A 23365-nucleotide genomic window follows, 5' to 3' on the forward strand; every position below is an offset into this window, starting at 1 on the left:
TCGTAATACACACAGATGAATGGACGTACTTGCCAGTAATTTATGTAATCTTGTTTTAAAAGCCATTTGTACTTTTGGCCTCTGCAACATCCTGCAGCAACGAGTCCTGCAGTTTGACTAGGTGGAAAAGGAACTTCCTTTTGTTTAAAACCTACTGCCTGGTGATTTCAGTGTCTCCTAGAGTCTGTATTGTAAAAACTCATTTCCCAGTAGTTTTACTTTTGATGGTTTCAAAAGTCAGGCATTTGCTTCCATACATTTTTCAGCTGACACTCTTTCCTTCCTAAACTGAAGAATTGTAGTCTTAGTATTTCTTCAGACGGGTAGTGTTCCACGTTTCTGGTCATTCCTGCTGTCCTTCAGTGCAGCTTTTCTGGCTATGCTAATCCCTCCTTAAGGAAAGGCAACTGGAATTACAGTAGTTAACGTACGAGTACATCATGAATTTGTATGCTGGCATAGTGATGTATTCTGTGTCGTCTTTCCCTGTCTAGTGATTTATGACACTTCACTTGGCTCTGTTACTGTGCTGAGATGATGTTCTTAGGAGAATGGCCTGTATTTACTACAGTTTTTTGTAAAGTCATGCTATCCAGTTTAGATGACATCGCTGTGTATGAGGAGGCTTTTTTTTTTCTCCCCCCCAGGGTATTCCTTTGCACTTACTGTTTCCTGAATTTTACCTGCCATTTTGTTGTCCGGGCACTTGGTATCGTTTTGCCCTTCTGTGCACCTTTCTGCAGTCAGGGCTAGGGTGCATTACACAACATATTTCAGTATTGCATGTAAACACTGTCACTCTGCTGCTCACCCCCTTTTCCCAGGTCATGTATGAAAAGTACAGGTCCTGTGAGGATCCTGCTGGTAACTCCTCATTTTTCACTGAAAGGGGGTTAGTTTACAGTAGTGAAATTCCTATTGCAATTTACTATTTTATTGCTCTTTGCTTTGCCTGTTCCAGTACTTTGGAATGCATTGGAAGATCCATGCTTAAAGCTTTCTAATTTTTGCATTAAAGTTAATGCCTTGAGTAAATTTTTATTAAATCTCCGTTATAGCTTGGAGAAAATGACATGTAGTGACTCCCCAAGGCTTCCTAACAGCTGGCACAGACTCAAGAAAAACACAGGAGTTCCTAGACTGGAGTCCTGACTTTGTCATTTTCCTTAGTGAAAATAGAAAACAGGAGTGGTCTCTCTCATGAGTCAAAGGCTACGCCAAAATTATATTGTAAGCTATATAGGTAATAAGATAAACATATATTATTTTTACCTATTTAGTCCTATAAGTTTATAAAGAGCCTTGTAAACATGGAAAATAATATTCCTCTGCAGGACGGGAAACGTAAAAGAAGATACTATCAACTAGCTTTATTTTCGGTTTAGTCTTCTCATATAGCAACATGAATGTTGCAGAGGTGGTGTTTCTGACTTTTTGCTGTGCCTTTTACCCTTTCTACACTCACATCCTGCTACTTTGAAGGTACACACCCACTGAAAGACAAAGCTAGTAACAAGTGATCCTTCCTCACCGTTGAGGCTTCAGCTTCTGCAGTTCAACTAGTAATAGCTCCATAGTAAAACCCCAGAGAAAAATTGCCTTTGAGTGAATGAAAATTCCAAAACACTTTGGTTTTTTTTCTCCCCCCCCCGCCCTTGGGTACAGCTTTCTAGAGGAAGTGATGGAATTCTTCAGGGTCTCAGTGGGGAGCAGAATTTGCCAGTGATGGGAAGATGGACTCCCTTTGAGATTTTTCCCTTTGAAAAATCTCTTTTACTTTTTTCATCATCTGTCCTTCATTTGGAAGGAAGGGTTATCTTGGCTTGGGAACCCTTAATTAAGGTTGCCTTTACAGAGGAAGTAAATTCTGGAGTACCTTTCAGTCGGCTTGCTGGTAGCTGCATAGCACCATTGCTTGTATTGATCCTGGGAATAAAATATATCACAGTCTTTTTACTGGCACTTTAGGGCACTGGTGTGTGCCAAGCTGGGGGGACCAGTCGATACGCTTGAGGGCAGAGCTTCCATTCAGAGAGATACGGACAGGCTGGAGGTAGTTAGCTTTTTGCAAGGCCACTCCGTGTGAACATTTTATCTGGGAGACAGATTATGTGAGCAGCCTTCTGCATGCAGTGGGTGGATATGAGCATGATAGTCCTCTGCCGTGCATGGAGCAGTGGCTTTTTTCTTGTTTTCAGTTGCAATTCTGTGGGCTCACAGTAACCTCCGATGTCCAAGATGTTTCGTAGTGTGGTTGATTAAGAGACTGGAGGACACAGAAAAGCAATTATAGCTGAGGCCTGATGGGGTATCTCAGTTAGTGCTTGCAGCTTGATGTCATGGGGTTAGCAGCAGGGCAGTCACAATTAAAACCCGTGCCGTGGAACTTGCTCCCTTTGTTATCGCAGCACATGGTTGGCAAGTGCCTCTGCTGTCCACGGGTCCTTACCCACTCCTCCTCTTCCTCTTCTTCCCTTCAGCTGTTCTCTGGCTTCAGAATCGGTTTTCCTCTCCTTTGGTTGCTCATCTCAGATCAGGTGAAGACTTGGAGAGGATACAGAGTGAGTTCTGGGATCTGTAGTATCTTTAGCGTAAAGATACAGGGCCATCTACTACATGTAATAGGAGTTAGTAAATCAGTTGGCTGCCCACAAGTAATTTCCTGAAATGCTGTTTCCTATTCAGAACTACTATCCACTGTTAGTGTACAATAATAGATACGTGGTTTAGAACACCTGTTGTTTATTTTCAGTAATGATGTAGGAATTTCGTTTTAAAATAGGGTCTGTGGCTGAAAAATACACTTCTGCCAACCCTAAAATCTGAAGTGATTGCCTGCTGACTTGAAGCGGAAGTTGATTTCTTGTATAGAAATCTAATCTCATAGTATTTTGCAGAATTGACTGTTCCACTTGTTCCTGAGTTCTCATGGCACTCGGCATTATTTTCCCCCTTCCAGTAATGCAGACTTTTGTCAGTGCTGCTATTCCTTCTGGTGTCTGCTTCTCTTTCTTCATCTTCGTTTTGTTTCACTGTACTTTGTCCATCAGTAATTTCCACTGCTGCTGCTTAAGATGATGAGGAGTTCATATCCTTGAGTTGTTTCAGGGTGTTTACAGACTGAAGCAAACAGTTTTATTATGTTCTTGCATGTATTGTTTTTATTTATCTTTTGTTGTTGTTGGGGGTTTGGGGTTTGGGTTTGTTTGGGGTTTTTTTTTGTTACAACTTAAAGCTGGGAAGAGGCTTTGAAAAAAAATAAAAAGAAAAACTTAAGCTCTGCAGATCTTGAGTGTAGGCTGCATAAATATGTCCTGTGGATCAGTTGTCATGGTTTGACGTGACACCTCTGTCGGCTACTATTGCTAATCCTGGCAGTCTCTCCCTAGTGAGTATGGTAGATTGTAAAGCCCTAACTGTCCTTTGGTTTACCAGAAAAGTTCCTGCTGACTGGGTTTTTAGGGACATACAGAAAAACCTTTCTGCAGAAACGTGAGAGAATGAGATGTGCACGTCCTGTCTTGAAATCCATCATTTCTGGGTGGGATGTGGAACAGTGTGCTTCCCTTTTTTATTAAACACGGTGTTTTTAAGAAGGTTTAAGAGTATGTAAGTACTGGCTGTACTGTTTGCATGCTGACTCAGCTGGTGTTACGATTTCTCACTTCCCGTGTGAGTATGTGGGGAGAGAAGTCCTGGTTCTGTACTCTTCTGAATGCCTTGAAAGAGGAAAAAAATCTCAGTGACAAGTTGTTTCACAGAGGCTTTCTTCTTGTTCCTGTCAGGTTTTGTATGCTATGGCTTTTCTGCTTATATCATCACGTTGTGTGGAGTTTGGGTTCTGCCACCTTCTGATTTTTAGATTGGAAAATTCAGAGTTTGAGGTTAGCATCCTACTTCTAACCATGATACTTGTTTGAATTACAGATAGTCATAGCAATGTTGATTGACAGGAGTCTTGACAGATAGCATCAACAGGTGTTTTAGTTGTTCACAGAAAGGGGCCCATCTGTGGAGAAGCCTACTTGCCTTTTAGGAAGGCTGGGTAATTTGATGAATATATAAAATATTGTTTTTGTCACTGAAATAGTGACAAGGACAAAAGTAGGTAATCTTTTTTGCCTGGATTCGTTGTTTTCATAGCATTTTCCTAATGCAAAGTATAAATGGACTTGGAATAAACCAGATGGGTTCCTTTTAATCAATTGATAGTTGGTACTGCAGCATGTTTTATTCTTCTGAAGGTATGAGGGTGTCGAGTTTTTCCATCACACTGGTCTCTCCGGCCATAAGTGGTTGTGATTGATGGGAAGAGTGGGAGAAAGCCTGTTGGAGCAGCACCAGGGAGCTCTGCTCTCTGCAGGAAGTCCTAACCTAAAGATGATCTTGTTTCTGCCATGAGTATAAATTTGCTGTAGAGTCAGCTGAATTGGTGTTTAAGAAGATGGTGGGGCTTTTGTGTCAGCCATGTGAGAACGGGCAGTTTCCTCAGGTGTTTCTTTCTCGTGCTCTTGTGGCCACGTACTCCTAGAGCAAATACATCGCGTTCCTGAGCTGCCCTGTCGCAGCAGAATGCCTCCTTAACGTGAAATAACGTGGCTGGCTCTGCTGGGATGTACGTGGAAGCAGTGGGTTTTGGAATCGCTTTTCTGACTCACATGCCAACGTCAGCAGTCCTGCTCCTGGCGTTTATGGTCAGCTTTTAGCTCTGCCTGGCCACAGCTGTTCCCCAAGGCTTTCCCCAAGCACTGGTGGGAGCCTGACACAGCTGGAACACCAGTGGGTTTGTATAATGCCTGCTTACATTGAACTGGGTACGGTGGGTGATCTGGTTAAAACCCAAAAAACCCCAAATGTTGTTTATACCAGCTGGGAGAGAGGCCCTATTACAGTGCGATGGTGGGATTGTAAAGAAGGGCTTGGATGGAGACGGTTTATGTGTGAAAGCCCATAAAAAGCAGTATGGGCAGAGTCAGCATTTCTTGGATTTAAATTGTAGGTGACTTGAAAGCGTATTACAGGCTGTTCATTGCTATTTGGCTTTAAACCTTAGTCAGACTTTTGTGCAGTATGAATATAAATTAAAGCAGCACTTTGTCTATTAGTGTTTCAGTGCAGAGTTATTTGGTTTTTTAATTTATAGATAATTTCAAAGAATTGTCTGGACTCTTAATAGTAGGAGTGAATGCTATAGTGTATGGTGTCAAATTTGGAATGCTGTAGGCATGCTGAATCATGTATGCCCCCTTGCAAATATCATTAAAAACGATTTTAAAAATAATTTTCCTCAATGTACTGTTTATGGCAGTAAATCTTTCTGTGGTTAAAATCTAGAGGTGGTGGCTGAGACCTGGACTTGGACACTTCAGTAAATGTTCATGTAGATGCAGTAAACTTAAGATACTTACCGTACACAAGTACCTTCAAGTATCTGGCTAACCATGGTATTAAACATGCAATCCTGTTACCATGCAGTTGCACAACATTCAGATTTACATAAAGATATATTTCCTGCAAGCTAGATTTCAGTTATATGGTTATTTTGCTCCTTAAAGCAGAAACAAAATTACAGTTTTAAGTAAGAAGTGAAATAACTAAAATTGGTCCTTTTATGTGTGTGTGTGTATATATCCTAGTATTTAGCAAAATTATCATGTACAGTTTCGTTTCTTCTATAGGGAAGAAGTTCTCAGCATGTATAGTTTGGGGAGGAGAATGGTAGTGATGATGAGTGATATTCTTTAAATGGCAAATCTCTCAGCCATTCACTTTCACAGATATTACAGTGAGGTTTTGTTTAAAAACAAAAACCAACCACCCCTTGCCTGCCCTTTTAATCCTTGTGGTTTCTTCCTCCCCAGCCTCTGCTGGTATTAAGAAGTATAAAAAGTCTCCAGCTTTGAAGTTTGGGGTAGTGTGCATGCTTTATTTTTAAGGTAATGTAAGTTCAGCTTATCCAGTAGATCTCTCACAACTAAACAAATTCACTGATTGTATGTAATAATCTTAAAATAGGTAACCACGCTTTTTCACGTGTCATCCATCAGTGTGCCTGCTGATGTCATGTGGTTGGCTCTGGAAATCTGGTGTGCGCAAACTCCTGTCAGAATATATTTTAAGTGATGTAGCTGAATGAGACTTAACTTCTTACTATTTTAGTGCACTGCTGTAATTTGGTTTAGTGTTGTGTTATTTTTAGTTCTTAAAGATGTTGCTTCTGTGTGCTCTTTCTGAATGGTTAGTGATGAAACTAGAAGTTGACTAGTCTCATGTGAGAGCAGAACATTGTGCCCCATCTTGGGGGAAAAAAGTTTCAAAGTACTTTTTTCTAAATGGTATCATTCATTTCAAAGCATTTATGAGGTTAAATTAAAAACAGACTCTTAAAATTTGTGTTGATTGACTTACTTCTCTGTCAAATTTTTGTACAGTGCCAAAACACTGAGTCACCAGTCTGCTTCTCTTGGAGGGAATGGGGAGTTATCCATGGAGGCCAGCCAATTCTACAAACACATCTTACATTATTCAACAGTTGTTTGAACCTGAAGTGTATTGGTCAACTTATTTAATCATAATGTGGACAGATTTAGGCTGGCACAAATCAAAGTATGCTTTAAACCCTTCTCAGCTGCAAAGTCGAGTGTTGTGTTTGCTCGTAGGCTTTTAAGAGAAAACTTTCTGCCCCTGGTGACGGTGCTTTTCATCTACCTTCTTTGGGAAGCCTCGATTAGGTATATCTGTTTTGGGTTGGGTTTTTTTTTCCATTTGTTCTAGTTTGTTAACTTTTTTTCTAAGTTTGTAGTAGACTTTGTTATCAAAACTATCAGAATGTGTCATGTTGAACCTTAGGGGAGCTATTAGTCCTTTGAAGCACTAACATAGCTTGGATGTGCTCATATTAAATGTTGGGGTTTTTTTTAAGGGAATGCAGGTGGTTTAGGCTTGAAGGCATTGTTTATATTCAGAGATGCATTAGATAAACTGCACTTTTTTTTTTAACACTGTGTTTAAACCAGTGCACAACTCTGTATACTTTTTTGTATTTGAACCCAGTTTTATTTTCGTAATTTATTTTCCTGATAAGCAGTTAGATTAAGTTAATGGAAGCTAGGCCTTCGTAAGATTGAAGGGCAGCTGCAAGGTTATTTGCATCCATTTCACTGATTCAGTTCTAAACCAGCACCTTTTGGTTAAAATGGCACAATTTTGAGAATACGCATGTCCTGCCTAACTCGGCTAGCAGGCTGGAAAATGCCAATGTGTTAACTATTAAGGAAGATAGAATCTGTATTTTTTCCCCTGAAGCTTTTAAGCTAACTCAGCGATCTCTTGTCTTTGCCTTTGGAGATTTGAGACTTGCAACTTTACAAGCTCAGGTACAGGAGAGCAGAGAGAACCTTGTTAATGTTTAAATGTTGTTATCTCAGTTTAGTAGCGGTGGGGGCTGCAGGACTTCAGCTGGGAGTTAGGAAGTGTATTTTTTAGGTCTTCCTGTTATGTCTGTCTGTAACACTGGTTTCAGTTGGTCATCGGTTCATCTTTTGAGATGCATTTCTCCGGTTGCCCTGCTTTCCTCAGGGCTCAGTCCAAGCCTCCGTGCAGGGGATGTGCCTTCTGTCCCTGCGCGAGAATCTCCACCATCTCCCCCAGGGTGGTGGCTCTTGATAGTTTCATGGGACCTTCTCTGTCCTATGTAAGTTCTTTATTTATTAGATGTATTCATCAAAGTGTCAGCACATCCCACATTCACAGTTATTTCCTGAATATTAGACTTAAGCAACTGCAGTTCTGGGGTTTTTTTTCCTGTGCCATTTGGGAGAACTGATGAATTATTTGAACTTGTATGCACGTTTCTTCAGCGATTCAAGAGCTCGTGAACATTTCTTAGAGCCTACGCGCATGCATGAATGAAAGGAATGCTATTTGGAAATCAACTTTGTGTGATCTTGCTGTTGAGCGCAATTAGAATTAAACGGTAAAGGGGGAGTACCAAACTTTATGTGGCTACAGCGTAAAATACCTAAGCTTGTTTGCTGAGGAGCACCCTGGTTACATTCAAGGTGTTTGGATCCAAACTCCATGTGGGTCTTCTGGCCCTGGAGTGCTGGGCTGAGCACGGCCACTGAACCAGCATGAAAGTTTCTGCCTTCTGATTTGCGTCAGTTTATTGGGATGTGTGAAGTGAATGTTGTAAGCAGGTAAACGTCACATAAAACTGAAGAGCAAAGCAGTGACTTAATTTGAAGAGAAGTTGAAGAGCCTGCCATTGAACTGCTAGGTTGGCAAAGCTTTCTCTGAACTGCAGTCTGAGAAATCAACATCTGATTGGCAAGTTAGAAATAAGCAACGCTATTGTGCCAAACTTTTGATGGTATGTTATGTTGCTTGATTTTGTATGCTTATGAAATGTGGTTCTATCAAAGCAGGTAGAAATCTTGTATTCGCCATTGCATTGAAAGGCCTGGTAAGGAGTGAGGTAGGTCAGGTTACCATTAGTTTCTGAGCTCCCTAGAAGCTCATGGAAGATATAATCCGTGTACATAGCCGTGTGCTGATTCTATTTATAGTGTAAGCAGCTATGTCAACTCTCATTTTTTCCCCTCTCCCTCCCTATCCGAGTTCATTTTTCATCGCTGTTCCTAGTTCAGCTTGCCTCCCCTTTCCCAGCTCAAGAGCTGGCAGCTTTGCCGAGCCTACTGTCCTGGTAAAACTTCTGCTGCTGCCTTCAGCAGCCAGAGGAGAGAGGTGACCCATGCTTGTCATTCTTGCCTTCAGTTTTTTCCTAGAAGAGCAGCTTACTCTGTGCTTGCCAGAAGATGACCCAAATAGCGGGTATTTGAAGTAGTTGGGGTTTTGGGGGTTGTTTGTTTTTTCTTAATCTGCAGCTAGGTGTTTTACCATATCTGCAGAGAAAAATGCAACAGAAAATAATAGCTCATACTCCTTCGCTAATAGACAAATTCAATGTCTATAGTGTTAACTTAGGAGAGAGGGCTTAAAGATAAATTATTCCAAGTGCTGCAGTGTGTCAGTCTTCTTTATGTTAGCTTCTAACTCAAATTTCCAGATTCCCATTCTCTCCCGGGGACGTGTGTACTACTGCATTGTTTAATGCCCATAAGTAGTAGTTTGCTTTCTTCCTGCAGGTTCTCCAGTTGGCGATGATTGCAAGGCATGGATTTTTAATGAGGGAATCTTTGCAGGGGCTGATAATTCTCTCCAGCTTTTCTAGTTTCATAGTGTTGACTCGTGTGACAACTTGGTTCTCTAGCCTTGCTTACTAGATAATGGAAGATATCGGCATAAAGTTTTACTCAGATGAAAGTTAGTATGGAAATACTTGGATTAGCTGTGTCCCAAAGAGTTCGTTTTACCCCTTTCAGCTTCCTCTGTTTTGGGTAAAGACTGACAGCAGTTTCTCCCTGTTTATACTTTCTTTCTGTTGCAAGTTTCTGTCTCCGCTTGTGAAGAACTTGCAGGAGAAGAGTTACAAATCGAAGCCAAGTTGTACCATGTTAGTATATTTAAGTCAGTAACCTTGACACTGCTCACACAAGGTAGTACCGATACAGTCTTTTTTCCCTTCAATTTGATTGTTATTTTGTACACCTTGTGAAAAATCTTAAACTGACATGTGCTTCGGCTGAAATGTATTTCCTCAGGACTGTTTGTTTTCCCTGTTGTTTGTTAGGGATGAACAAATTCTTGAACTAGAAATACATCACAGATGGACCAAACAGGGACAGATCAGATTATTTTTTTTTTAATTATTTTATTTGGTTCTTCATTGCAGTGGTGTGTCGTTTGTGGTTTTGGGTTGTGTGGTTGTTTTTTTTTTCCTTCTTTCTTTGAATAATCTGTCAGATGACCCATGCCAAGGATATGCAGGGAAGTCTTTGTGAAAGCATCTAATAAATTTTGGTAGGAAGTCATTGATCTTGCATTTAGACATCTTGTTTTGCTCACTGAGATTTGCAGGTCCTTCAGCAAACAGCAAAAGTGACATCTCCTTGACTGATGCAGCTTTCTTTAATCCAAGCTGAACAATAAAGTTCTTTTACATTAATGGATTAATATGACAGAACATGTCCTCTCTCCGTTTTATGTTTGTGGTTTGGGGTTTTGTTTTTTTTCCCCTTAAGGAATTTTACATTGTCATGTAACTGGTATTTTCCGCTCTTCCCTAAGAGTTTGCTTTTATTGCTTCCTTTTTTTAAGGAACAATACCTAAACTTGCAGGTATGTAGCTTTGAGAAGAATGGAGAGGATAGAGGAAAAAGCTTCAGTCTGTTTACCTGCAAGTCTTCCTTCTTTGTATACGGGTGTGCCTGTCATACTTCCCTGTGAAAGGAGGTCGAGGCTACTCCCAAATGAAATCACGTTTTCAGCTGCACTGATGCCTCTTTACATAGTGAACAAAACCGTATGCACTAGGGATTATTCCCCCTGATGTTACCTTCGTGTATTTAATTGTTAACGGGTGTAATGGCTGACACACACTAAGGATGCCAATGCTTTGCAGAAAATCTGTGGTTTCAATTAGTTCTTCTGTTAACAACTCAATGTTGCTCGTTTGGGCTGATGGCCTAAAGTTAATTTTCCAGAGTTAAACATTCGCAAGTAGAACATCTGTATGCGAATGAGGGATCAGCAGCTTCTGAAGCGTGTGAGTACTTTGGTTTGATAGACACAAGTTGGGGCGGATTGAGGAGTGGCGAGGGTGCTTTCATGCTTTCTCCATTACTCATGAATTCCAGAGGGTATCTTAGGACAGCACTCGTGCTAGGCATGAGAGCTCAGAGTAAAAGAGAATGCTGCTGGGTTAAAGAAGGTTAATATTAAAAGTGTTGGCAAAGGAATCCAGTGGGTGAACAAATCCAGGGTGTGATTTAAATGTATTCTTTGCAGAAATTAAGATTACTGAGTGCTTAAAAATTGTAATGCCCAAGAAGCATGAAAGGGGAGACCTTGAGATGCAAGTAATGCCTTGAATTGAATTCATAGGTTACTTTTGTGGGAGAACTAATGAGACAGGTAGCTTTTTGTTTTGAAGAGCTAACAATTTTATTGTTCATAGTCCAAAATGTTAAGGAATTTTGGACGTTCTGGTCTCAAATGCCTGGCTCTCCTGACTGCCATTAACAGTGTTTAAAAAAAGAAAAGTCACAAACCCCAAATTTTCTCTCTGCTTAGCATACATGTATTTGCTTGCTTATTTTTTACAGTAAAATATTAAAACAACAACAACAAAAGTATGTGACTTCATTATTTACCTGGGTCACTTTTTTGTCCTTTCCCTGTGGGTAATCTTGCAGTACATGACAGTTTGACACGAAGTCACTTCATATTGTTTCACAAAGCAATATATTTCCCATGTCCTGTAAATTGTGAAGTTTTATGACTTTCCTTATCATAGTTCAATTGGGGACAGGGAATTGTCACACTAACTGGCAAAAGCAATGTATATTATGACACACCGGTCGATTCGTGAGTTTGTTTGCTTTCCAATTTGCCGCTAAAGGCTGAGTCATTCTCACTGTTATAACAAATACATATTAGATAAGTTATCGCAGCAAAACTGTTTCTCGTCGCTTGCAGTGAGTGATAGCAGAAGTTTCAGACTCTAAAGTGAAAAACAAGGGCTTTTTTTAAACATTGACAGTATTTTAGACTCAAGTGATTGTATGAAACACTTCTGACATTGAATATGGCTGCTCGGTGTGTGAAGTTGATGAAAATTGGTGTCTCCCCAGACTTTCCAGAAAGTGCTGCTGGTCCTCTTTTTCTTCAGGAACACTGATGTTAAAAGATTCCTTTCTTGATTTACCTTCAGCAAAGAGAACAAGTACCTATTTCAGTACCTTATGAAAGAAACTATAGGGTGCAAATTTATGCTTCTCTAACTGCAAAAGTATCTTTTCCAGGAACAGATGGCAACCAAGTATGCCCTGAAAAAAACCTGTATTGGCCAGAGAGACCTGGGAACTGTCCTAAACTTCTAACACTAGGTTTTTTAGCTCAGTATCAGATTACTTACATTATTTATGTGCCTGAAGACCTTTTCATATCTGAGTCTAACTCCTCGTGATTTCAGTGACAATCGACATTGCTCTAGCTACTTGGTCTCAATGTTTTCTTCATTCGGAATGAGTTTCAGTAGCTGTTTCGCCCAGATGTTGAACAACAACTAGTGTCGGGGTTTAATTTACATGATGCTTCTCAGCAAAACCCCTTAAATTAAAACTTTCCTGTTATTAGGAATGCTGTTACAGGATTGGACCTGGATCTGCTTTCACTGCTGCTCATGCTCCGTGAGAGCTTGGTAGGGTTTATGTGGTACGTGGGACTTTTTTCAAGAGGGTTGGCTTTCAGTGGAAACCAAATATCTTCCTCTTCCAGCCCGGCTTTGCTTTTGTTTTGTTCCTTTTTTCTCCATAAGAAAGGAAATTACAGAACCCTTATTACATTATTTGGTATCTTTAACTCACTGTTTTGATTTTTGTGGGTTTATCTTCCTGCAGCAAAACTGTTAAATAAAGACTTTGCCAAATATTAGGTCACATTACTTGATACATGCAGTATGGTCATATAACGTGAGACTCGTAATGATGACTACACTATGGTTACAGTAAAAGGATTGAGAAGCTGCAGTGCCTAATCTCAGAGTTACAAGTATATTTGAATTCTGTAGTTTTGAGTACTTTCATGCAGTGTAGTCACTTCCATCTCATGTGAATGAAGTTTGGCTTAATTTTTAGGTGTGTTACAACCATGGTGCTACTGCTTGGCAGGTACTATGTTCTGATTTCTGCTTAGAAGGAGCTACCAAAAAATTGCTTCTTCCCTAAGTAGGGGTATATGTGGAAATAAAGATTTTCAAATGTTTGCTGATATGGTGAAATCCATTCTGCTTATATGTGATATACAAATATTTAACTGATTGAACCGCAATTACTTTAAACTATTTCTCAGCTGGCTCGAAGGACAGTTTCTTGCAAGTAATGCAAACTGTGGAAAGCTTTATTTGTTAACATTTAAGGGGGGAGGGGAGTTAAAATTATCAGCAAAAAGCAAAAAATGCACTCAAACAGTTGATTTGAAACACTTTTAATCTGCTGGGTTACATTTTCACAGTTAACACTTTATTGGGAAAACTGTTTTTGATATTCTATGTAAGAGAGGTGAAAGAGTTTGCAATCCAGAGGTCTGACTTTAAATTCTAACTTAACCAGGCTAAATCTGGATAGGAATGGTTGCATTTAAAAGTTTTTAGGTTTTTTTTTTTTTTAGACAGCAGACATTCATTGAGGTTAGTTGTGTATTGGACTGTTGGTAGAAACTTACTTTTTTTCTTTTCTTTTAAATTCATGGTACAACTTTTTGCAGATAGGATATTGTCACTGCAGACACCTGAGTACTGTGGTGGCAGTGGATGAGTTGGCCCGGAAAACTTTCTTCTGATCTCTTTCAAAAACCTGAAATGATTACTACTTCTGCAAATGCATGAAGATACAGGGAGGTGCCGTACAACAAACCAGCCATGTGAACCGATAGCTAATCAAGCTAATCAGGCCATCCGTTAGCAAGGTGGCCAGTTTGTTTCATGCGCACATCTGCGTGTCTGGAGACCCAGAAACCAAACCACCTTCAAGGGGTCTTTCAAGGCAGCTGCGCTAAGTGCAGCATGGGAAGTTAAATACGTGACTCTACTGGGAATCGTTTGATGTCAGAAGGTTATTGCAGATTACTGTTCGGTGTCTGTTTTCAGTTTCTCACTTCTTGACTAAAGAGGATGTTTTTGTTGTACATGTAGGCTTCTTTCGACAAAGGTTCAAAGACCTCCTATGTACAAGACAGAATACAAGCCCAAGAATGCACTTGGAGTGATTGAGTAAGATGGGCTAATGGTCTTGTCTAAAAAGTCTTCTAAAAATAAAGTTTGACGCTACTTTTTGAGGAGGAATTCTTTGCATTGGAAACACAGAAAAAAAAAAAAAAGACAAAAAGATAGCTGTCTGTGAACTTGAGTCTGGAAAATGAGTATTCTTATCACAAGGAGAAGCACATGCTACCTAATTATACACAAGACATTTTTCCTCTCTTGTAGTTCATTCAAGGGAGGGAAGTCTGAAGGATTAGTCACTACTTGGGAGCAGCCCCACCTTCCATACCTTAATTAACAGTGTTCCTCTCAATGTGTTTCATGCCTTTGTTGTAGACATCTCTGTTCAAAACCAGTTTTTAACTCGAAAGAAAACACAGATAAACAAATTCTTTTCCCATTATTTCTAACTTAATTTTTCTGTTGCTTATGTATGAATTACTTAGGAATTAATACAGATAAAATGTAGACTTTTTCCCGCACATACAGATAAAATTAATTATTGTGTTTGATTCTTTGACTCTAGGCTATGGTGGCTTGTTATCCAGGCAATGGAACGGGATACGTGCGCCATGTTGATAATCCAAATGGAGACGGAAGATGCGTTACATGTATATATTATCTTAATAAAGACTGGGATGCTAAGGTATGCAATAATTTCTTTCTTATAACTTTTTTTTACATACGTCTGCTAATGCACCTTTGTTACAGGTCTTTGTTCGTGTCCTTTATTTCTGTGCCTTACTTGTGTTCTTACATTATGTTAACTGTAGGTATCCTTTGCCCCCCTGATTCTGCTGTTAGTGAGAGCAGCTAGAGATGAGGTGTTTATTTTCAAGGTTTTGAATGATGCCAGCAGGATCTCTTTGACAGTGAGACTGAAGGGACGTTGCATGTTTTTCATGAATGTTTCTTAATTATACATATAAGTATCTGCTAGTATCCAAGTTTCATAAATATCTAATTATGCAACTTACTGTACATTACTTGTATGGTAACCCCCCCCCCCCCATACACAAAGAGTAAATAAAGAACATTTGAAAGATAATGGCTTTTAGTTTATTTCTCCTTATATTCCTGTTGAGACTTGAGTTTACTGTTTGTGCAACTAGATTACTTAACTGAGTATGCTTATAAAAAGAAAGATGCTGTAGCTTGGGAGCAGTTTCAAATAAGCCAAGTGTGATGGTTATTGCTACATCAGTACAGTTCAAAGCAGCACAAGTCTTTGTACCATTGTAGATACAGAGTGTAGAATAGATAAAGGTTTAGAACACAGTTGAAGTGGTCTAAGAATTTACTACGAGTGACTCGAAACTCTCCATAGATGTAGTGACTATGATAAAATAACTTTTTAATGCAAATTTTCCTAGCAATTCAGTGGAATTAGGTAGATTTGAAGAAAGGATGTAGCTAACCGGCTGTATTGAAAGCATGAGAGAGTAATGCAGAGATAGCTTTGTTTATTCCTTGATGGCTATGCAGTTAACTATGGAGAAGTTTATTCTCATTGTATATGGAAAAAAAAGATAAAACGACTGATACTTCTGTCGTACTTAGGAAGTAGCATGTGGAAGAGCACGTAAGCAGTAAGTTTCTGTGAATTGGGTGCACCAGATATCGATAACACAGGTTGCAGCTGAGAGGGGGGGGGGTTTGTGTTTTTTCCTTTCTTCTCTCCTGAGTGCTGTACATTTCTTATAAGAACATACAATGAGACTGATAACATACTTGCATAAAACTGGTAGATCGGAAAGCCAAGTCAGAAATGGATGCGCTTGAAACCTTCTCTTTCTGACTTGCCCTTTGAAATGTCAAATTTAATCCTTCAATTAGAAAATAAATTACTAGCCTTTTTTTGCCATGATAGCATCTTTGCATATAAGTGCACTGGTTGGACTGAACATCTTAAAATGCAGCTTTGGGGCATTTTTAGTTGATTTATGATTTCTCTCCTGGAAGAAAATGAATACATACCAGAGTGTAGAAGTCAAGCAAATTGCATTTTCACAATAACTGAAAAATTTACTAGCTGGATATTTAATTTATGAACAAAGGTATTTCGTTTCCTGCAGAATCTATTTTAAATTACAAATTAATATATTATCAAGAACATTCATTAGCAAAGAAAGAAGCTCAAACTTTCTTTAGGAGAACAAATTCATCTAAATTGTCACTTCTTGTTCACTGATTTAGATCACAATTATAAAACAGTCATTTATATCAATTTACCTTGTTAGTACTTGCACTGTTATGACTTAACCATGAAGGCCTATAGTGGCTATCTGTAGTTAGATTTCATCCATACCATCAGTAGGAAAAGTTAATGTGACTTAAAAATGATTAACCCCACCTAGTGACTTAAAAATAATTAACCCCACCTACTTGTGCTGTTTTCTAGGCATGCATAGGTAGGTCCAACTGTTTTTTGAAGCCTGGAAGAGATCTAAATTCACCAGGGGTAATAGAGATTCAAGCTTTAGTTTGAAGCTTCCTAGTCTTTCCCCATCTTAATTACAGAAAAGTAACATAAACTTGTGCTGCTGTTAAATGAAACAGTCTCTTTAATGGGAAAGGGTGAAACTTGCATGTGAAATATGGTGTTTCTCTCATCTATATTGGCGTATTTTTAGCCACCTGTGTAATATCAGTCAGTCTTGTCCATTTTTTGCGAGTAGGTAATGCAGCTAATAAACAACAAGTCTAAACCCACAGCTTTTTACTTAAACATGAATAGAGGTTTAATATGTGCAAGCATTCTGAAATTACTCAGTGAAAAATGTGCAAAACGTTTTGTTAAATGGAAGGTATCAACAGAAAAGCCATAGATTCATAATTTCTGTAGCATCTGATAAAAGCTTTTATTTCAGTTCCAAGCGTCTGAAATATTTTCAAATGTGATATTTGGTACTTCTAAATGCAATGAGGCATTGTTTTCAAGCACTGGTTTTAAATATTTAATTTGCAGGTAAGTGGAGGCATCCTTCGGATATTTCCAGAAGGTAAAGCCCAATTCGCTGATATTGAACCCAAATTTGATAGACTGCTATTCTTCTGGTCTGATCGCCGCAACCCTCATGAAGTACAGCCAGCATTTGCTACAAGGTAGGACTAATGGACTCTGTGTATTGCATGATGCCTCTCTCTTATCAAGAAATGAGCAAATCCTAATGAGAAATGAGTGACACTATGAATTATGACCTGATCCCAGGTCTTTTCATGTACAGTTCCAGCTGCACTATGATGAGAAGGGTTTTTTTTCTACTGATTGATTAGTCTTCTGCTGTGCTGCTGAGTTTGTATCGATGTCTGGTCTCTTATTTTGGAGAAAACATCCTCTTGGGTGGGTAGGAGGGAGGACTGGAAACACCAGAAGTTTCTGAGCATGTACTTGGCAGAACTGGGTAGGAGCATGCAGAGCCATAAGCAGACACCACCTTGGCCAAGGGTTGTTGTCTTCATTATTTCTCCGTAATGGCTTTATGGCTTCTCCCTTCCCTGTGTCCTTAGCACCTTACTATGTTACTGGAAGGTTAAGTACTCAGTTTTATGTCCCATCTTGTTGCGAGGGAATCATTAGAAAATAGTCATTTTCAAACTAAGCCACAACTTTCTAGTTTTGCGAATTGGGAGAGGGCTGTGGGGCAGAAACGACCATTGATACACAAATCTTTTCTTTCTTTGGAGTATTAGAGTTGCTGCTCCCAGTCTGAGTCACAGGGGGAACTTCATATCTCCTTTGTCCCTCAGTGTAGGGCAGTGGATGATGCTAAAGGTACCTGCATTCAATGCCCCCACATCTTGAGTGGCGTTTCCAGATAATGTTAATAGGTGAATCATTGGAGTCGTTGATCCAGGCTTCCTGTTGCCCATGTCGCAACACGTTTGGATGGCCAGAGTGCTGAACCTTGGCTGGAGCTGCGAGATAACACCAGTACCTTTGCAAGAAGTAACTTGAATTGCCATCGGCGTGTCCTCTTGCAGCCTTTCAGGAGGCTGTACCGCTCTGCCCTCCCCCTTTGTGCTCTGAGCAGAGTCAGAGGGTGAAATGCCATTTACTAAAGCTCCTTAAAGTCTTTTCTCAATAGCTGGCATTTCATATTTAAATCCTCTGTGGGCAGTGGAAAACCAGAGGAGCTGAGTAAGAAGGGGTAGTTAATTATCCCTTACGGCGAATGTCCAAAAAAAGAGGTTCTTGCAGTGTAACTCAGTGCTGGACTTGACCGAGTAAAGTAAAAGATGAGGTCGCAGGGCAAGGTGATACGGACAGAGACTATATTACAGGTTCTGGGTGAGACCCGTAATAGCAACTCATCAGGAAAAAGAAGTGTAAACTTACAGCATCAGTGTCACCTTTTCAATGACTGTTCAAACGATACCTACTGATAGAAAAAAAACCAAAAACAAACTGCTTGCTTTGTGTTTTATGAAATCTTTCTTCTGTCAGACTGCAGAGGTATCATCTCATTTAGGCTGTGTTTTATCTCAAGTGCTTCACTGTTTTTTTTTTTCTTCATAGTTCAGGAGTTCTTTTTCCATCCGTTTCCCTAGGTACGCAATAACAGTCTGGTATTTTGATGCAGATGAAAGAGCACGAGCTAAAGTAAAATATCTAACAGGTAATCTTGTTAATATCTTCTGTGTTCTTTTTTGCTGGAAGAATAGCTAGGTAGCGCAACCTCATCTCCTTGGCCCACCCTGTGCACAAAAAGGGGGAGAAAACCAGCGTAACTTGGAGTCAGGTTTTACAGGGAAAGGTGACCCAGTGGTTGAGCTGCTAGACAGTGACTTGGGAAATCCAGGTCAGTGCCTTGTCCTGCTCGTGCTTCCTCTGAGACCTGAGGCTGCGCAGTGTTTTTATATGGGGGATACAGCTTCTCCCTCGTCTTGCCTCCCTAATAGCTGTGGAGGATAAATACACCAGAGACTGTGAGGTGCTGCAGAACTGAGAGCCCTGGAAATAGTTTTGATCGAATATAGCGATTCAGCAAGTGAATGCAACTTAACTTGACTAGAATCTGTACTGGAAAAACAAAAGCCTAAAATTAAAATCTGGAATCAAAGAATGGAGTTACTTCCTCTATTTCCAATTCCACATATCTAGCATCTGTTTTCCTTTTCTGGCTTCTCCCTCAAGAGGAAGTTGATCTAATTTTCCTGTTCAAATTAGCATTATAAGGAGAAATGGCCTAGGACTTCTGTCATGTTTGTAATTGCCATCACAATTTTGCGTTTGTTACAGTAGTTTGAAAAATAAACCAAAATCAGGCGTACCGCAAGGGCACGCAGGCACACGGCCAGTTTCTCCCTCGTTTTGTCAAGAGCTCTGAAACCAGTGGTGTCGAAGACATGTGCCAGTCACTTCCAAATGAGATTTCCATTCCTTGCTGTTAGGCAACTGGAGCAGGAGGCCCGTCTGTCTGTCCATAAGCTGGGCTTCGTGTCCAGATCGGAGCTGTTGGGGTTATTTCCACGCAGCTTCAGCTGCTGCTGTTTCAGAGAGAATGCAGGGAAGCGGTTTGGGTGGGCTTGTGTCTGCAGGGGAGGTGTCCGTCCGTCCCCTCTGTCCCCCGTCTCTTTCCAGGATCCCCCTAAACTGCAGGCACTTAAGGAGGGAAGGCTGGGTTGGAGGGCATATTTAAATCTCAGTATTGGTTTGCCCTGTAATTGATTTATACGATCATATTGTTGTGATTTCCATTTTCATTTGCAATTAAAATTGCATTCTTTGCTCTGTATCTGCAGCAAGAATTGTGCAAGACACTTTTTATTTTCTACTGACAATAACATTAAAAAGTATATATAAATTATATATGTATAGTTTATATTATATTTATATATAAATATAATATACTACGTAAGTTATAGATATACAACTATTCATTTTTGGCTTAGTGTCAGTCTAACTAAAGCCATGCAGAATATGTGTGATTTTTTTCTTGAATATGGGATACTGTGTCTCTTAATGTTTTGACAGTCAAACTTTTATTCAGGGGGATCTGAAGTTATCTAGGTCAATTTTTAGAAAAAAGGACAGAAGAGGTGTGGGTTAGTTGGTGGTTTGGTTTTGTTTATTTTTTAGCAGCAAGTCAAATGGAATGTTGCATTTTAAAAATCCCTCAGAGTTTCTTTACAAAGGTAAATACCCAGAAACTCTGGATATTCTGATGTACTAGACAGTCTTCAAAGTACTCTCTTAAAACTAATCTAGAAATTAATGTAGCAATTCTGTAGACTGTACTTTGATAAATGTTGAAAATAATACCAATTTCCTTTTCATATTTCTGCAGGTGAAAAAGGTGTGAGGGTTGAACTTAATAAACCTTCTGACTCAGTTGGGAAAGACGTTTTATAAGCCTTTGATTTAGCAACTCCCCTTGCTATTCTCCCTGATAAATCTTGATGCTATCTATTAACTTTTGAATGTGAATAACAAGATAAAGGAAAATCAACAACAAACCAACATTTTAATAAAGAAGCAAACAGTGTTTCAATGTTGCATCAAATAGAAGGTTCTTTGACTGCTGAAGCATTGTACTATGTGATTGTGACTCCAGGCCTGTGACTGCTTATGTGAAGAAGATAAGCAATCAGTAAGAAACAGCATATGCATCTGGACATAAATAAGTGCCCTACATAGAATTTGTCCATCCTTATATTTTGCCAGACCTGTCATCCAGCTGAATCCAATTCATCTCTCCCTTTTTTTATATGGTAAAAGTTTGAATTTTGGGTAATTTTTGTATGACCAGGTACAGTTTATCAAAATTGAGTCTTAAAAAAAAAAAAAAAAAAAAAGAAAAACTGAAAAAAAAAAAAAAAAGAAAAAAATTACAGTATTCTCCAAAATAACATGGATCTATTTTTGTAAAACTGTTCATACTGTTCTCCTCTGCCATGAAAGACCTAATTTAATGTAAGGGTTGCCAGTAACTGATAATCACTTTAATTTTCTTTACACCTTAAGTCAGAAAAGGAGCACTTTAATTACCAGCTAAAAACCTGATTGTTTTATATCATATCTCACACTAATCTTAACTTTTAAAGATTGCTGCTGTATTGTTTTTTTGACTATGTCCTCTTGAACCTTATTAACAGAAGCAAATCAGTATCTTGCTATTAGTAACATTCAGTTTGTGGTTTTATGTGTTGAATCCACAGAGGGGAAGTTTCTGTCTCTTCTTTGTTTTGGGGGGTTTTTTTTGTTTGTTTTGTTTTGGGGTTTTTTTTTGTTTGTTTTGTTTTGGGTTTTTTTTTTGTTTGTTTTGTTTTGGGGTTTTTTTTTGTTTGTTTTGTTTTGTGGGGTTTTTTTTAAGTGACTGGCACTAAGTGAACTTGACACTATCGGTTGCTGTCATTGGCTTTGGGGACCTGGTAAATACCATCAAGTTACAAGAATATACAAGGGCTTTCCTAGGCTATTAGAGGTACCCAGAACCTCCTTACGTACTTGACAGAAAATTTTGAGCTTTCTCCCTTTTCTAAAGAATACTTGCCACCGCCCTTTCCTTTGTATATAAGTTAATAGAATATCTAAAATTCACTTTTTTTTTTAAATTTCCTTTTCAAATGTTGGTGTCCCATGCAGTCTGTAAGTTGACACCTTGATCTATTATATAGTATCAAGGAGACGGTCAGCACACTGAAGCTGAAGTGCGTCACTGTAGGCTCCTTGTGCAATACATCTTTAGGTTTTTGCTGTGCTGAAGGATTTCAAAAGGCACTGCCCTTTGATCAGTACTGAGGAATATATTTAGTAAGAAAACATTTACTTTCTTTTACATTGTTTTCATTTTATCAAGGAGAGGGGACATCACAGAATAGAAGTGAGATGTGCAGAAACTTTGATACTCTTATTTTTAAGAAATGAATGTTTTGGACGCTGGGTTTTTTTTATTTTTTTTCCCCTCCTCTTCTTTCTTTTTTTTTCCCTGAGCTTTAAAAGCTTGAGAAAACAAAAGCAAACCGATGAAAGACAGCATTCATATTTATAGGAGTTTGGGGGTTGATCAACTTATCCACTGCAGTTTTCTATCTGTCCCTTATTTCCTTACTTAGCCAAAACAATGTGAGTGTACAGAAATATTTCTGTATATATTACAACTTGTGACAATTTTAGCATCTGTATAGTTTGTATTCAATTAGAGACCTTTTCTATGGAAAGCTCAGTAATTTTTTATTAAAAAGATTACTATTGTTCATGTAAAACATGAAAAAGCTAATTGTTTAGTAACAAACTGACAGAAGGGGGGGAAAAAAATCAGTATTCATATATCATTTAGGAGAACCAACAGAAATCCCAGGGGTTTTTTTACTTTGCTTTTCCTTCTTTCTTTTTTTTTTTTTTTTTTTTTTTTAGTAAGTTCTTGCCCTTTACAGTTCTCTTCCTCTTTCCTCTTTTCTTCCCAGAAAAACAGACAGGATACCTTTACTGTAAGTGCCTCTGCCAACCTGGCCAAGGAGTGCAAATCTTCATTACTGTCTGGTCTGCAGTGCATTTAGGCTACTAATGAAACAAGCAAAAAAAGCCACCTCTTCTACTTCATCTTCTTTAGTGCTACTTTATCGGAGGTTTGGTTGGTTTTGTTTTAGAAATGTAAGCATAAGCCTTTAAACTCATTTCACTCCCTCTGTAATTCAAACTTCTGCAGTTACATGGCGTATCAAATTCTAATCACACTGTAGGTTTGTGCTTGCCAGACAGGTTTAAAAAGTGCTTAATTTTTCACTCCATGTAAGTCGTTACAATAGGGTCAACCAATCAGGTCAGCCATTTCTTCCGTGTCCTTTAGAAACTGTTCATTTCATGTCGGTTGAACATTCAGTCTTGAGCATCACCAAGCAGGTCCTTGTTTTAAAACTATTTTTTAAACTGTCTTATGATCTGTATGTGTCTAGTCCTGGTTAAAGATAAAGCTTCATAATGTTATTTTTATTCATGATGTTAGCTGGCTGTGAAATATGAGACCTTTATCTATAGCAGGCGAAGAAATTCAGGATTCATTTACAGGTTGCCTATAAAGTTGTGTAATTTGAAAAGCAGTGTTCATTATGAAAGAGCTCTCAAGTTGCTTGTAAAGCTAATCTAATTAAAAAAAAGATGATGTATAAAGGTTCTTGAAAACTATGTGGTTATTTGTAATCTTTGTAACTTTTAAAACTACTCCGTAGCAACTAATTTATAAATGCCCCCTGATAAAGGGGACATGTGGATTTTTGGTGGGTTTGTGGGGGTGTTTTGTTTTGTTTTGCTGTGGGTTTTTTTTTTTTAAATCAGAGCTATTTCTGCTCTGGAGAAGGATCTGGGGTTTGGGAGGTTTTTTTTTTTTTTAGACCGCCTGCAGTTACCTGGGTGTGGTGATCATTTTCCTGATTATTTTCTCCCTCAAAACCAGCACCAAGTTTAGGCTGGCTGGAGAGTGATGAAGGACATAGAGGCAGCTCTAGTTTATTCACCACTTTGTTGAGAGGTACATGGGGTGC

General features: G+C 39.0%; 1 protein-coding gene across 4 annotated transcripts in view; it reads left to right on the top strand.

The window, feature by feature from the left end:
- The window catches only part of EGLN1 (egl-9 family hypoxia inducible factor 1), a 37045-nt gene extending 14036 nt beyond the window's left edge, over window positions 1–23009 (top strand). Inside the window, exons 2-6 of one of the 4 annotated variants that reach the window (XR_011327544.1) lie at window positions 14409–14528; window positions 16851–16987; window positions 18434–18501; window positions 20173–20596; window positions 22292–23009. Coding sequence is in view for 2 of the 4 variants with exons in the window: in XM_069800755.1 (XP_069656856.1) it covers window positions 14409–14528; window positions 16851–16987; window positions 18434–18501; window positions 20173–20237 (390 nt within the window). In the remaining 2 variants the exon portion in view is untranslated. Of the gene's footprint in view, window positions 1–14408; window positions 14529–16850; window positions 16988–18433; window positions 18502–20172 lie in introns of all 4 variants that reach the window. The other 3 variants (XR_011327545.1, XM_069800755.1, XM_069800756.1) reach the window with 3 other exon arrangements.
- The last annotated feature ends 356 nt before the right edge of the window (window positions 23010–23365 follow it).

This window comes from Haliaeetus albicilla, chromosome 13 (genome assembly GCF_947461875.1).
Source record: "Haliaeetus albicilla chromosome 13, bHalAlb1.1, whole genome shotgun sequence".
NCBI classification, from domain to species: Eukaryota; Metazoa; Chordata; class Aves; order Accipitriformes; family Accipitridae; genus Haliaeetus; species Haliaeetus albicilla.